The 14,223-nt window shown below is 56.3% G+C and overlaps 3 protein-coding genes across 3 annotated transcripts in view; 2 read left to right on the top strand and 1 right to left on the bottom strand.

Moving 5' to 3' along the window:
- Positions 1-5,489, top strand: part of RAPGEF1 (Rap guanine nucleotide exchange factor 1) — an 84,914-nt gene extending 79,425 nt beyond the window's left edge. The window contains exons 22-26 of the mRNA XM_059486180.1: positions 100-178; positions 324-425; positions 850-947; positions 1,290-1,418; positions 1,927-5,489. Of these exons, the coding sequence (XP_059342163.1) occupies positions 100-178; positions 324-425; positions 850-947; positions 1,290-1,418; positions 1,927-2,077 (559 nt within the window). The 3' untranslated portion in view covers positions 2,078-5,489. The remainder of the gene's footprint in view (positions 1-99; positions 179-323; positions 426-849; positions 948-1,289; positions 1,419-1,926) is intronic.
- Positions 5,490-6,092: 603 nt separating this feature from the next.
- Positions 6,093-7,772, bottom strand: PRRT1B (proline rich transmembrane protein 1B). The gene is made up of 3 exons (XM_059486521.1): positions 7,164-7,772; positions 6,888-7,022; positions 6,093-6,799 (listed from the first exon to the last, which is right to left on the bottom strand). The coding sequence occupies exons 1-3, from the start codon at positions 7,764-7,766 to the stop codon at positions 6,653-6,655; spliced, it is 885 nt and encodes a 294-aa protein (XP_059342504.1). The 5' UTR covers positions 7,767-7,772; the 3' UTR covers positions 6,093-6,652.
- A 1,247-nt stretch (positions 7,773-9,019) lies between these two features.
- UCK1 (uridine-cytidine kinase 1) lies at positions 9,020-14,187 on the top strand. The gene is made up of 7 exons (XM_059486181.1): positions 9,020-9,122; positions 9,338-9,497; positions 10,256-10,352; positions 10,450-10,592; positions 10,672-10,766; positions 11,852-11,900; positions 12,701-14,187. Exons 1-7 carry the CDS (start codon positions 9,036-9,038, stop codon positions 12,886-12,888), a joined length of 819 nt encoding a protein of 272 aa, XP_059342164.1. The 5' UTR covers positions 9,020-9,035; the 3' UTR covers positions 12,889-14,187.
- The last annotated feature ends 36 nt before the right edge of the window (positions 14,188-14,223 follow it).

The raw sequence follows: 14,223 nt of genomic DNA, 5'->3' as shown, positions 1-14,223 counted from the left end.
TTGGCCCATCCCTATTAGTGATCAGCTTTCTTAATGAAACAAGAGGAAATCTGATCTCTGCTTAAGCAGGTTTATCTTTTATTCTGTCTGTTCTTCCAGGGTCCGTTCAATAATTATGCTACAAGAGAAAGCCCAGGACCGAGAGAGGCTGCTCCTTAAATTTATAAAGATTATGAAGGTACCAGTTTGTTTTTTCCTGTGAATCACACACACACTGCTGTCTAAAGGGGCAGGGGAGTGGGGCCCTCTGCTTGGTAGAGCTGTTTGATGCTAGAAGGCTTTTCAGAGCTCTCAAGTAACTGGAATATTCTCCCTCTTGACAGCACTTACGAAAGCTGAATAATTTTAATTCCTATCTGGCCATTCTTTCTGCACTGGATTCTGCACCCATCCGAAGGCTGGAGTGGCAGAAGCAAACCTCAGAGGTGAGGAGCAGTGGGGCCTGTGGGCTTTGGGGTAGGCTGAGTGTGGTTATGTGTGAAAGAGCTGAGTGGTTTTACATCCCAGCAGTGTCCCAGGGCGCAGGGATGGTGGATAACTCCTCTCCAGTGGGTAAAATGCCACAGTGCTGGAAGCCTTCAGTGTGGCTGGGCATTCTGACAGCTGCAGGAGTGCCAGCACAGTCACAGGGGACAACAGCCTCCTCCTCCTCCTCCTCCTCCTCCTGCAGCCCAAGGCTGGGGGTGGCTGAAGGCAGCAATGCGAACACCCCAGGGTTGGGCTGAGTAAATCAGCTGGAGGTGTTTGCAGCATGGCATTACCTCCCTGCTCTGTGTGGCTCTCAGGGGGGAGGTGACAGGGAGAATGGCTTTGCAGCAGGTGTGTCAGCAGGGGATTTGTGTGCTGCAGGGCCTGGCTGAGTACTGCACCCTGATCGACAGCTCCTCGTCCTTCCGCGCCTACCGAGCGGCCCTGGCCGACGTGGATCCCCCCTGCATCCCCTACCTGTGAGTGCAGCTCCTCCCCTGACACTGCTCTGCACATTCAAATGCCTCCTTCAGGGATTTCTCAGCAGCTGCTGCTGAGCTCAGCCTTTGCCTTTTGCCCAGCCCCTGGGGTAAAGCAGCACCGTGCCACATCAGCCCATGGGTGCTCTCTGGAGCAGTTTGGCTGGGGGTGTTTGCATCTCAACACCTTTGGATCTGCTGCTGGGGAGTGTTTCCCTCTGGATAAGGTTGCCATTCTGGTGGCAGTGGGAGGCTGTTGGATTTTGTTGGGCTGCCCTTTGTGACTAACCTCTGTGTCTGTTTGCCTTCTCCCTTGGCCTGATGCCCCTTTCCCTCTTTCAGAGGCCTGATTCTGCAGGACCTGACCTTTGTCCATCTGGGAAACCCTGATTACATTGACAGCAAAGTGAACTTTTCCAAGCGCTGGCAGCAGTTTAACATCCTGGACAGCATGAGGTGCTTCCAGCAAGTGTAAGTGCAGCAGTGGGGCTCAGAGGTGGGGACTGGGGCTTGGACATGGGAGCCCCTGGGCAAGGAGAAGGGAATCTAAAGGGGAAGGGAGTTGGAAGGAGAGCTGAGAACAACAGGGCTCTAATCAGGCTCCTTCCCTCTCTAGGTTAGATAAACATTGCAAGGGCATTTTTCTGATATTAGTTTTGGGATCCAGATAAGTTTTGCCTTCAGGTTTTGCCGTTGCTGATTCCTGTGTTCTCTGGGATGTTTGGGGTTTTCTTCAGTGCTGTCTTGCAGCAGAGGCAGCAGATCTACCTGCTGATTTCTGTATGATAAGTGCCTTTTTCCCCTCAATTCAGCAGCAGGTTTTCCCCTTTGTGGTGTGACACCACTGCCATGAGCACAGGGCACAGCCCACACACAGTGCTGGGTGTCCTCAGAGCAGGACAGGGACAGGGGTGGCCCAAAGGCAGGAGAGGAGCCCAGGCAGCCCTTGTGTAACTGCAGCTCCTCTGTGGCTTTCCAGACATTACGACATCAAGAGGAACGACGACATAGTGTCATTCTTCAACGACTTCAGCGACCACCTGGCTGAGGAGGCCCTGTGGGAACTGTCGCTGAAAATCAAACCGCGGAACATCACGAGGCGGAAAACAGATCGGGAAGAGAAAACCTAGGAGGAGGGGTTGTGTGAGGAGAATCGCTCCGCAGAGGCGCCGAGGGCAGCTATGAGACTGGAGTTCAATGTTTGTACCTGTCACTGGATGACACACCCTCCCTCCCAGCTGGCAGCCAGCCCTGGGGGTGGCCATGCCGGCCGGCGCAGCCGCCGAGGGCAGAGATCGATCGGCCGGAGCTCGCTGCACTCGCCCTCCTCCTCCTCCCACCCCTCTGTGCCATGAACCAGCTTTAACCCCGGGGACAGAGCTGTGTGGAAGGAGTGTCCCACGCCAGCGTGATGCTGGTTTGCTGGCCTGTTGCATTCAGGTGTACCCTGGCTCTTGTTTCCATCCCGAGCAGGGGCAGCAGGAGCTCAGCGCCCACTGACTCGTGTCCGGAGCGGCGTTGGGCAGCAGCCAAGGAAGCCGAGGGTTGGAGTCTCCCCTGCAATGCCACCTTCCCAACGTGTTCGTGAGGATGGAAGTGTCTCCTGCTGCCTGCCAGAGGAGCTCTGCTTCCAGAGAGCTGCTTGTGTTTACAGGGGTCTCGGCTCACCCCAGATCTCTGGGCCTTCTTCACGGCAGGAAGGCACCGGTCGTAGATGCAGAAGAGGCACTGAAAATGTGGGCAGGGACCCGCCATCTCCAGTCATCACACCCCCCTCCTCCTCTCAGATCTCGTTATTTAAGCAACAGTAAATCCCTCTGGACCTGGAAACACGGACTGCCCAGGTACTGGGGGTCACCTGCCTGTGCCCCCGTGTCTCTTAGCGATGGTACTTAGCTTTTGCACAGGAAATGCTGTAGGATACAGACTGTACATACCTAGTGTTTAGAACCCCCTGGAGATTTTTGATGCATGTCTGAATACCCATGAGTTTATAGGAAAAAAAAAAAAAACACAAGACAAGTGCAAACCAGTCTGTATAAAGTCCACAACCAGTGACAATGTTGTTCCGAGTGCTGGATAAAGGAGGCTCGGGGCAGCCAGGTGGGCACTGGCTGCAGAGCAGGGGCTGGAGCCTCCTCAAGGAGCCAATTCTGGGTTGGGAACCAGGAAGGAGCCCTGTGCCCAGCTGAGCCACCCTGTCCTCCCACCCACTCCTCTCTCCTCTCTCTGTTGCCAAATGTTTTTCTCTGGGGGTCCCTGTTGGAACCTCAGTGCTGTGCTTTGAGAGCTGTGCTTTGGCAGGACCCCCAGCCAGTCCCTGTCCCCAGTCCTGCTGCTGCCAGCAGGTCAGGGACAGCCCAGCACGGAAGGGCAAGGCAGGGGTGTCATTTCCCACACACACAGTGTTAACCCCATCTGTTCAGTGTGCCTTATTCAGCCCTTGTGTCCCCCCTCTGTGTCCCACCCAGCACAGCCCCAGCCAGGCCGTCTCACATCCCTCCTCTCTGTGCTGCTCCAGTGGTTTGCAGTTGGATTGTGGGTGTGAGTGTGTCCTGCAGGTTTTGCCAGACCCTCCTCAGCTCCCTGTCACGTTGTCAGAGGTTTTTACAGGGTTCTGACAAAATCCTGCAGGTTTAGGGCAGCATCTCCCAAGGAATACAGAGATGGAGTTTCACAGAGCATCCTTAACTTATTTCTCAGTAGCAACTCTGTGCCTGCTAAAGCCTCTGTTTGTTCTGGGTGAATCAGAGCTGCACTCCTTTCCTTCTCCAAACAGATTGAAAAGCCTTGGCCAGCTCTGCCTGGCTCTCAGGAGGGAGTGACAGCCCAGGGTATAACCCTGCTTTGTTATTTTCCTGAGCACTCAGGCACGAGGATCACACAGTGGCCAAGCACAGAGAGACCCCCTGCCCATGAGGGCACCTGGGGGAGGGCAGTGTGGGGTCCAACACAGTTCTGTGCAGCGTCAGAGCAGGAATTGTTCATGCTGAACCACGGGGTCTGAGCCAGAACACTCTAAAAGTTGTTTATTTTCATGGCACTGAGGGCATTGGAGCCGTGTGTTCTGTCCAGCCAAAGCTTTGCATTCCCCAGAGCCTTCCCAGGAAGTCATATCCATGTTTCCTTTGTAAATAAGATCTTTTAAAAGCCCAGCATGGTGAAAAGGGTGATGAATACACCCAGGATGTGGTGTGGGCTTTGCCCTGGTGGCTCTGCAGTCACAGCCCTGGGGGTTCAGGGGGACAGGAGGGGCCAGCTTGTCTTCATCCAGCTGAGTGACCGTGTTACCTGAGGGGTGAGCAAGTGGCTCGGGCACACAGGACACCCCAAAACTGGCACTGACTGGGGTTCCACAGGGCTCCACCCCTGGCCCTGTGCTCTTCAGCATCTTCACTGACAACCTGGACACAGGACTGGAAGGGATACTAAGGAACTTTGCTGACAACACTAAATTTGGGCATCACTATATAAAAGAAGATATTAAGCTATTACAGAGTGTCCAAAGGAGGCCACAAGGATGGGGAAGGGTCTGGAGGGGCCTCGTGAGGAGCAGCTGAGGGCACTTGGTTTGTTCAGCCTGGAGGAGACTGAGGGGGGACATTGTGGTGTTCAGCAGCCTCACAAGGGGCAGGTGCAGATCTCCTCACCTGTGAGCAGTGACAGGACCCAAGGGAACGGCTGCAGCTGTGCAGGGAGGTTTAGGTTGGAAATCAGGAAAAAGTTCTCCCCAGAGAGGGGAGAGCACCAAGCCTGTCTGAGATCAAGAAGTGTTTGGATGGGATTTTTGCATTGTCCTGTGCAGAGCCAGGAGTTGGACTCGGTGATCCTGATGGTCTCCTTCAAGTCAGCAAATTCTGTGATCCTGAGATCCCCAACCAGCAGGAGCCGTTTCAGGTTCTTCCCTGCACTTGAGCCCACAGTTAGCACAAAGGAGGTTTTGGTCTCTGCCCTCTGCCTACCCCCAGAGCCAGAGGCTCAGCCCATGGTGTGGGGATGGGAGCTGAGTGCCCCCAGCTTTCCTCCCCCTTCACCCCTTCCTCTGCTGTCATCCCCAGCTGAGCAGTGTCCCAGCCGCAGCTCCTGGCTCGTGTCCCACCCTCAGGCCAGGCTCTCAGGGCTGGAGGGACCCTACAGGAGGGTCCCCCACCTGGAGCAGCTTCAGGTTTGCTGACCAGAGACCCCCCCATTCTCCAGGAGCAGAAACCCAGAACATCCTTGTGCAAGACTGGCCATGAGTGTGTCCCCATCTTGCAGGCAGCATCCTCACATCTTTTTGGGGAGAGGGAAGAGTCTGAGTGCCCTCTCACACGGGGCAGGGAGTGGGGAGAAGCCATGCCCCCCGTCACCAGCCCCCTGCCCCAGGCCTCTCCCCCAAGCAGTTCCGTTGTATTATAGATTTACCACTAACCCCCATGGTGGCATCTTCCTGCAGACATTTCAGACCTGTAACTTTTATATTAAAGACAAATAAAACACCAGTAACGAGCCTGCCTGATGATCCTGTTTACAGTGCATGCACAGTCTGTGGATTAAAGTGACAATCGAATCCGCCTCTGGCGCTGGTGTGGCCTCATGTTTTCTCGTGTGCCTCTTTCCCCTTTATTTTTTCACTATTAATTTCTTCCCTCTCTCTGCCAAGATGGCTTTGCCTCAGTACAAGGGGAGATCTTCTCCTGTCACCTTCCCTGGGCTCTGGTGTCCCCCGTGTCAGGGTTTTGGCTGCCCAGCTCCCAGCGTGTGCCCAGCCCGTGCATGGCCGTGTGCCCACAGCCAAGGGCTATAAATAACCCCTCCATGGAGCTATTTCAGTCCTGGACAGGGTTCAAAATTCCTCTGGAAATAATTGTCACAGGCCAGCTTAGGAGGAGAGTGCCCAGACACTGACCTGAGCATGTGGCCCCTGTGCCAGGGCTGGAATGTGGGGCTGCATCCCAGGGAACCAGCTTAGCTTGGGGGGACACTGTCTGCCCACAGCTCAGGGTGCCCCCAAACTGCCCAGGCCAGAGGCACAGGGAGATTCCCCTTCCCTGGTGCCCACCTGCTAAACCCTGATTTCAGCTGTTGCAGGAGAACTTACCCTGAATTTTGTGGTGGGCAAAGGCCATGGCAAGGTAGGCCCTCGGTGTGCAGAGAAAACAGAAGTTTTGGCTACAGCTGTATTTTATTTCAGTCTAGAAGCAGCAAGAGGTGGCAGTACAGGGGTGGGTGTTGTATGGTGGGGTGTGTGTGCAGAATTACCGTAGAATTGCATACATGACTTTGTATGTTACACTATTAATGACCAGTGAGGGCTTCCCACACACCTGCTACTTCTGCTCCACCTCCAACCCCAATCCTACAAGATGCTCCCTCCGCACCTGAGTCCCATTGGCAGCTCCAAGTGGGAGCCCAGAGCAATGGGATTCAGCATCCTGCAGCAGAGCCTGATCCCACCCATGGACCCTGCCCAGAGCTGGATCCGGCAGGATGCAGCATCTCCCTGCTCCGGGCTCCTCCTGCCCTGGGCTGAGCAGATGCCTCAAGGCTCCGGGGCAGCTCCCCGCCCCACCAGGAAGGACGGACGCTGCCCCACAGCCCCAAAAACACTTCATTGTCACTCATTTCCACACAAGGATGTGGCAACTTCACCTGCCCGTGCCCCATACCCCCGCGCAGGTGGAGCCACCAGGAGCTCTCGGGCGCCCTGGGGCTCAGGGTCCTTGTCACTGGTACAGGGACACCAGCACGTAGACGATCCAGCTGATGGAGGCGAACAATCCGATGAGGAGGCTGATGAGGACCAGTGACTGCGCTTTTTTGGATGCCAGGTACGCCTGGGCCATGTCCCCACGGGCGAGGGCAGCGCGGGTCTGGGGCAGGGAGAGATCAGGGGAGCGCTTAGAGGAGACCCGCAGCACCAGGAGGGGCTTCGGGGCTGCCCGGTGAGTCCTTGCTTACCTCGTGAGAGTAGACGAGGGCCATGACCCCGGTGATCAGGCAGCAGAAGAGGGTCACCAGCACCGACTCCACCGTGTAGTCCTTGGGCCGGTGATGCCCGCGGCCGGCGGGTGAGGGCCCCGGCGGCGGGTGGTACTGCGGGGGAGGTTAGAGCTGCTCCCCGCCCGGGCTGTGCTGCTCAGGGCACCGCGGGGACCCCACAGACCCGGCAGGGAGATAAGGGGTGAGCCCTGCTGCAGAGCGGGGCAGGAACACACCGGGGTGGGGGATACGTACCGGGCTGTAGGGCAGCGGCCCGGGGTGGAAGCCCGGGCCTGGGTAGGGCCGCGGTCCCGGCCCCGGCGGGTAAATGACGGGACCTTGCTGGGCATAGCCGGCCGGGAACGGCGGGTAGAGGAGGTGGTAGCTCTTGGGGTCCGGGGGCGAGTACGGTGGAGGAGCCCCCTCGAAGGCTGAGTTGGAGACAACCGACACGGCCACGGGCCTGTCCCCGGGGGCCGCGGGGGCGTCGCTGCGGGGGCCGGGGGTGGGCAGCGCCCCGGCTGCTCCGGAGGGAACCCCGGTGGGAGCCCAGGCCGTCCCGGTGGGAGCCCAGGCCGTCCCGGTGGGAGCTCCGGGGGTGGGCAGCGCCCCGGCTGCCTCGGTGGGAGCCCCGGTAGGAGCCCAGGGCGCCCCGGTGGGTGCCCCGGGGGTGGGCAGCGCCCCGGCTGCCTCGGTGGGAGCCCCGGGGGTGGGTAGCGCCTCCGTGGGAGCCCCGGGGGTGGGCAGCGCCCCGCCTGTCCCGGTGGGAGCCCCGGCCGCCCCGCTGCCGTCCCCCGGCTCCGCTCCCCGCGCGGCGGGGCCGCGGGCCTGGGGCCCGGCTGGCGGCTCACCGTCCATCCGCGGAGAGGCCTGCGGGGACAGGGAGGCTCTGATGGGACGGGACGCTCCCGGCACGGTCACCCCCGGTCCGGGGTGCCATGGGGCTGCCCTCGTGTTCCCCCCGGTGCCCCATCCCCGGCCCCACTCACGCCGGTGCCCGCGGGCTCCCAACCGCCGCCGCTCGGGGCCCGGCCCGCTCCGGCCCCGCCGCGGCCCCCGAGCCCCGCGTGGCCCCGCGCGGGCGGCGGGAGCGCAGCCGGGCCGGTTAATCATTGACCCGCTGCTGTTTGCCCAGGGCCCGCGGGCGGCGCCGCCCCGCACCGGCCAGCCCGGCCCGCAGCACCGGCGGCTCGGCGTGCGCAGGGACCGGGAACCGGGCAGGCAAACGGGGCTGGACAGCGGGTCCGGGTCCGGCCGGCCCATGGAACCGGTGATGGGCGCCGGGCAGTCAAGAAGCTTCAATTTGTTCGTGTTTAAACATATGATTTGGTTTTATTTTAGAATATTGTATTTACATATAGAATGTGGTGTGTGTTCCGGCTCTATTGATACACAAAATGTATATAAAATTCTGCATATTGTAGCTATAGCTATTAATGTTTAACATGTGTGTGTGGCTATCTCTATGGCACCCACGCACAGGATGTGTGTGCACACACTGTGTGTAGGTGTCTTACCCATATGTGTGTTTATGCATCCTGGTGTCTCTGTGTTGGACCTTCAGGTGTTTCTTCACAGTTCCTGTGCACAGCGCTCTGCACACACCTGCACTCAGGACCAGGGGTACAACACATATGGGAACAGGTGTAAAACACACACGGGAACAAGTGTAAAACACAGGGGAACAGGTGTAAAACACACATGGATACAGGTGTAAGACTCAGGGGACTCAGGTACACATGCACGTGGGTACAGGTGTCAAACACACACGGAACAGGTGTACACATGCACATGCTTACAGGTGTAAAACACACAGGGAACAGGTGTAAAATACAGGGAACAGATGTACACATGCACATGGGTACAGGTGTCAAACACACAGCCGGGGACAGACACACGCTCACACACACGCTCACGCAAGTGTCAGGATAAGACAGCGTTGTCTGTAGCAGGGCAGAGCCGTCCGGCTGTCCATCTGTCCGTCTGTCCGTGCCGGTGCTCCGGCCCCGGGGCTGAGGCCGGCTGCGCTCAGTGCACGCGGCCACGCCCCCTCAGGACCACGCCCTCATCCAGGCCCCGCCCCCGCCCCTCTCCACCTCCGGCCCCGCCCCCGCCGTCCATCCCGCCATGGCGTCCGCCGGCGGCCCGGACGCGGAGCGGCCGCACCCCAAGCCTTTCCTCATCGGCGTCAGCGGCGGCACCGCCAGCGGCAAGGTGAGCCCGCCGTGCCGGGGCCCTGCCGGGACCGTGCTGGGGCTGTGCTGGGGCTCGCCCCCGGCAGCCCGCGCGGCGCGGGACCTGCGCGGCTCCCGCAGGGGCATCGCCGGCGGCGGCCCCGGGCTGCGCCCCGGGCTGAGGGCGGGCTGGGGGCCGGGCCGCAGGAAGGGTCGGGGTCCCCCCGTCCCGGCTGAGTCCCCCGTCCCGCTCAGTCCACAGTGTGCGAGAAGATCATGGAGCTGCTGGGGCAGAACGAGGTGGAGCAGCGGCAGCGCAAGGTGCTGATCCTCAGCCAGGACAGCTTCTACAAGGTGCTGACGGCCGAGCAGCAGGCCAAGGCCCTCAAGGGGCAGTACAACTTCGACCACCCGGGTGAGCCCCCACCGGCCCGACCCCAGCAGGGCTCGGTCCGTGCTCGGAGCGCAGCTGGGTCTCACGGGAAGTCCCCGCAGGAAATGGGAAGTGTTGGAGAACAGAAATGTGCTTTCCCCCAGCAGAACATCCATTTGTCCTTCCCGTGTGCCCGTTGTTCTGGAGCCGTGCAGAGGTGCTGAGCATGCCAGCCTGCTATCTGCTCCACTCCATGCTCGTGAGAGGCTCCCTAATGAACCACAGCATTCCCCAAATCCTTTCCTGTTACTTCTTGTCCACGCAAACAGCTGCTCCCCTTGCCCGGGGGAGTGCTGTGGATTGTAGGCGGGACAGGGAGCTGCCCTTGGCTGGAGTCTGGTGCCTGTTGGGCGGGTAATGGAAACCATGAAGGATGCCTGGGGTTTTCCAATTGGCCCTTGATTAACAGATGAACAAAGTTGCAAAAGATTGCGCAATTACTAAGTGGGTTGATAAAATTATGAAATGACCGGCTTTACCTTTGAGCTCTTAATTTCATTGTGTTGTAGTTGCTTGTGAACAGCAAACTGTCTCTTCCTTATCTCTGAAACCAAACACAGCCATTGTCACTTGGGCACAGAGTGCTGTGGTGCTAGTGGTAGGAAAGAATAAGCTGCAAGTTCCTTTTTTATGGTGAAATACCAGGCAGAGGGTTTTTCCTTTGGGTCTGGAAAAATCTGAGCAGATCATTTGATACAACAGCATCTGAAAGTCCTTCTCTTTGAACTTTCCTCCCGCAGATGCCTTCGATAACGAATTGATGCATTCAACCCTGAAGAACATTGTTGAGGGCAAAACGGTTGAGGTACCAACGTACGACTTCGTGACACATTCTCGGTAGGCCCTGCCTTTGTCTGAGGTCCTGGGTAGTGTGGGGATGTCCCCAGCCTGGGCACAGAGCCTGTTTAACAGCTCTGGGTGTTCCTCCTGGCAGGCTGGCAGAGACCACGGTGGTGTATCCTGCTGATGTTGTCCTCTTTGAGGGGATCCTGGTGTTCTACAGCCAGGACATTCGGGACATGTTCCACCTGCGGCTCTTTGTGGACACGGACTCTGACGTCCGGCTGTCCCGCAGAGGTAAAGCCCTGCCGTGCCCCTGCTCCTTATCCGTCCCCACTATGGGACAACAGTCAGGGCTTTTATCTCCCTTTCCCAGTTCTGCGAGATATGAAGCGTGGGAGGGACCTGGAGCAGATCCTCACCCAGTACACCACGTTTGTCAAGCCTGCCTTTGAGGAGTTCTGCTTGCCGGTACGAAGCCTCTCACTAATTTCATTTGTGGGGTCTTCTTTTTTTGGGGAGGGCTAGAGGAGCGGGGTTGTTTGGGAATTAGCTGCTGTAGGGGCAGCAGTGGTGGCTTTTGGTATTTGTATTTCACAAATCCCACGTTCTCCTCTCTGCCTCATGTCTTCAACCATTTCAAGCTGGTTGTTAAGGAACTGAAATGGTCCCTTCTGCTGGCAGAGCACCATGGAAATGCCTCAAGCAGGTTTTCTCACTGCTGGCTGCTGGGGCTATTTAAGTATGGGTCTCTCTGAATGAAAGACTCCCACTCTCAGTTTATTCTTAAGTCTTGTAGGAAGAAAGAAAAGCTTGGTTTCCAGCAGCATTTCTCAGAGGGAACACTGGTGAAAACCTGGTGCAGACCATTCTAGCTCTGCTTGCTACACCATGTAGTGTGAGGCCAATTTAGGTACTAAAATAATCAAATTAATTTGTAAAAACCCTATGAGAACAAAATCCAGTAATATGTGGATTAAATAAATTGGAAAAGACTAACTCAGGCGCCTCTTCCCCTAGATCAAAGGAATTCTGGGATTCTAAAACTACTCATTAGAAATGCTGAATTTGTCGGCTTTTTTGAGCTGTGGGGAGGAAGAAAAAGCAGGAGTGCTGTGGTGGCAAAGATCAATAAAATGTTATCAGAGGCAGGCAGGAATTTCACATGCACATTGGATACCTTGGCTCTCAGCAGAGATTTACAATGCCTTGTAAAATGCTGATTAAAACCAGCTCTGGGCAAACAGACCTTGCCTGACATGGGCACTGTTTGAAGGCAGCTCAAATGGGTAAAAGCAGAGGACTCCACACCTGACCTGCTCTTTCTACCTCGTGATTCTCTGCAAAGGGACAGTAAGAAGAATCCCTGAGCTTAAATCCAGTGCACATTTCCCAGTGTGATATTGGAATTTATTTAGCTTGTCACCATGAGAGAGAACTTTAACTTACAACCCTGGAGCACTTCCATCTTTGCCCAGTTTTCTGGTTGCTTCTTCCTGGAATGAAGCTGACTTCTCCCATCAACAGCCTCCTCCACCACTGTTTCTGTTTTGCAGACAAAGAAGTATGCAGATGTGATCATCCCCAGAGGCGTTGACAACATGGGTAAAAGGGATTCCCTCATTTCCCTGGGGAGAGACCATTGGGGTTGGGAAGAGAGCAGGAAGCATCCTGCTGCCTTGAATGCCTGCTCTTGAGGATGGGGTTCCCTCATTTCCCTGGGGAGACACCTTTGGGGTTGGAAATAGAGCAGGAGGAGTGCCTGCTCCTGAGGAAGGGGTTCCTCATTTCCTTGGGGAGACACCTTTGGGGTTGGGAATGGAGCAGGAGGCACCCTGCTGCCTTGAGTGCCTGCTCCTGAGGAAGGGGTTCCTCATTTCCCTGGGGAGACACCTTTGGGGTTGAGAAGAGAGCAGGAGGAGTGCCTGCTCCTGAGGAGGGGGTTCCTCATTTCTCTGGGGAGACACCTTTGGGGTTGGAAATAGAGCAGGAGGAGTGCCTGCTCCTGAGGAGGGGGTTCCTCATTTCCTTGGGGAGACACCTTTGGGGTTGGAAATAGAGCAGGAGGAGTGCCTGCTCCTGAGGAGGGGGTGCCTCATTTCCTTGGGGAGACACCTTTGGGGTTGGGAATGGAGCAGGAGGCACCCTGCTGCCTGCAGTGCCTGCTCCTGAGGAAGGGGTTTTGCTGGAGGGGAGGGAGCTGCTCAGCCTGATCAGAAAGCCCAGCTGCTCAGCCTGTGGAGGGCTGCAAAAGCGACCTGTTGAGGTCTGACCTCAGTGCAGACAGCAGGCAGAGTTTCATTTAAGGGCTTGTTAAAACTTGAGCAGGGCTGGATGCTCCACATTTTCTAGCTAACTCATCCAGGAGATCCTTCACGTCCTCTATTCCCCGTTCCTCTCTGCAGTTGCCATAAACCTGATCGTGCAGCACATTCAGGACATCCTGAACGGGGACATCTGCAAGTGGCAGCGGGGGGCGCTGAACGGGCACGGCCGGACGTACAAGCGGCCGTTCCCGGAGCAGGCCGAGAGCGCCGCCGTGCTGGCGGCCGGCAAGCGCTCCCACCTCGAGTCCAGCAGCCGCCCGCACTAGCCCGGCACGACCCCAGGCTTTGCCTCTGCTCCACACCAACACTGAAGACAACTTTGGCAAAGGACTTCCACGGAATGGTTGGTGAAGTGCCCCTTAAGTCATCCTAGCAGCGGAGGGGATCCTGGTGGGAATCTTCTCGCAGAGGGGAGAGGAAGGGGTTGGCCTTCCATCCTGCTTCCCTCAAACCCTTCCCTGTTCTCTCTGAGATGTCTGGAGTTGTTACTTGGTGAACTGGTTAAAGGCAGTGTTACTTGCCTTTTTTTTAAATTTTCACAATGAGAACTAATGCTGAAGATTCCCCTGAGAATTAAGCACTATCAGGTGACTAGCAAGATACCCCATTTCCCTGATGATGGTCGTCTGTAGCAGGAAAATCTGCTGCCTCTTGGGTGTTTTTCTCTCTATCCAAGACTAGCTCACATGCTGTTAATTTTAACAGGCTCTGACTCTTCTCCACCTTGTTGGCACCTTGAGGTTTGGCCATGCTCTGCTGCTGGCCACCTCCTGGCCTGTAGAGGCACCTCTCCCTTGAGGTAGGGGTGAGACAGAGACTGACTGGGACAAATGGGAACTTGCAGTTCACCAGGGGACACGCCCAAGAAGTTTAGTGGTTCTAGTGATTCCTAATTTATTCCTTTCCAAGCTCCCGAATCTTGCAACACTGTTTGGTTATTTTTCGTACCCAGTGTGCTTTACGACAGTTACTGAATGTGTGAGCTCCAACTGGATTGAGTTGCTCATGGAAACAGAACCCTGACCTTGTCAGTATTAGTGTCTTTTAGTGCATTTCTGTACTGCTGGTTGCAAATTCTGCTGGGCAGAATCCGTCCACTTCCAGAGATGGCTGGTGAGGTCAACAAGGGGGAAACTGGGAATTGCAGGACCCTCCTCCTGCTGGCACTGGCAGCTGCCTGGACACCCTCAGACAGGGTCAGAGCACTTGCCTTGCACTCCAGCAGCTTCAACTCAAGAATGTCTGGCTTTCTAAAAAGAGCAGACAAGAAGTACAAACAGTGATATCCCAGTTTCTGTAGTTTACCCCAGATAAGTGATACTGCAGCAGCATGAAGAGTCTGTTTGGGAAAAACTGCAATGAAGTGCTGGTTGGACCTTTGAAAATGTCCTTGTGATACTGTTCTTGAGTCTGGACTTAAGGTGTAATTTTGAGAATGAGGGTGGGAGGGAAATGTTACTAAGAGGAACTTTTTCATATTTGGTAATTTTCTAAAAGCAGGGTTTGGCTGTGTTGGTTGTGGGTGTGTTACTTTGGCTAATAAATAAATGAACAGTGATCAGAAATGACCATTTTTATGAAAGGTAATTCTGGTACATTCA

The sequence above is a fragment of the Ammospiza nelsoni genome, chromosome 20, assembly GCF_027579445.1.
Source record: "Ammospiza nelsoni isolate bAmmNel1 chromosome 20, bAmmNel1.pri, whole genome shotgun sequence".
Classification (NCBI taxonomy): Eukaryota; Metazoa; Chordata; class Aves; order Passeriformes; family Passerellidae; genus Ammospiza; species Ammospiza nelsoni.
This window is presented reverse-complemented; position numbering and strand designations above follow the sequence as displayed.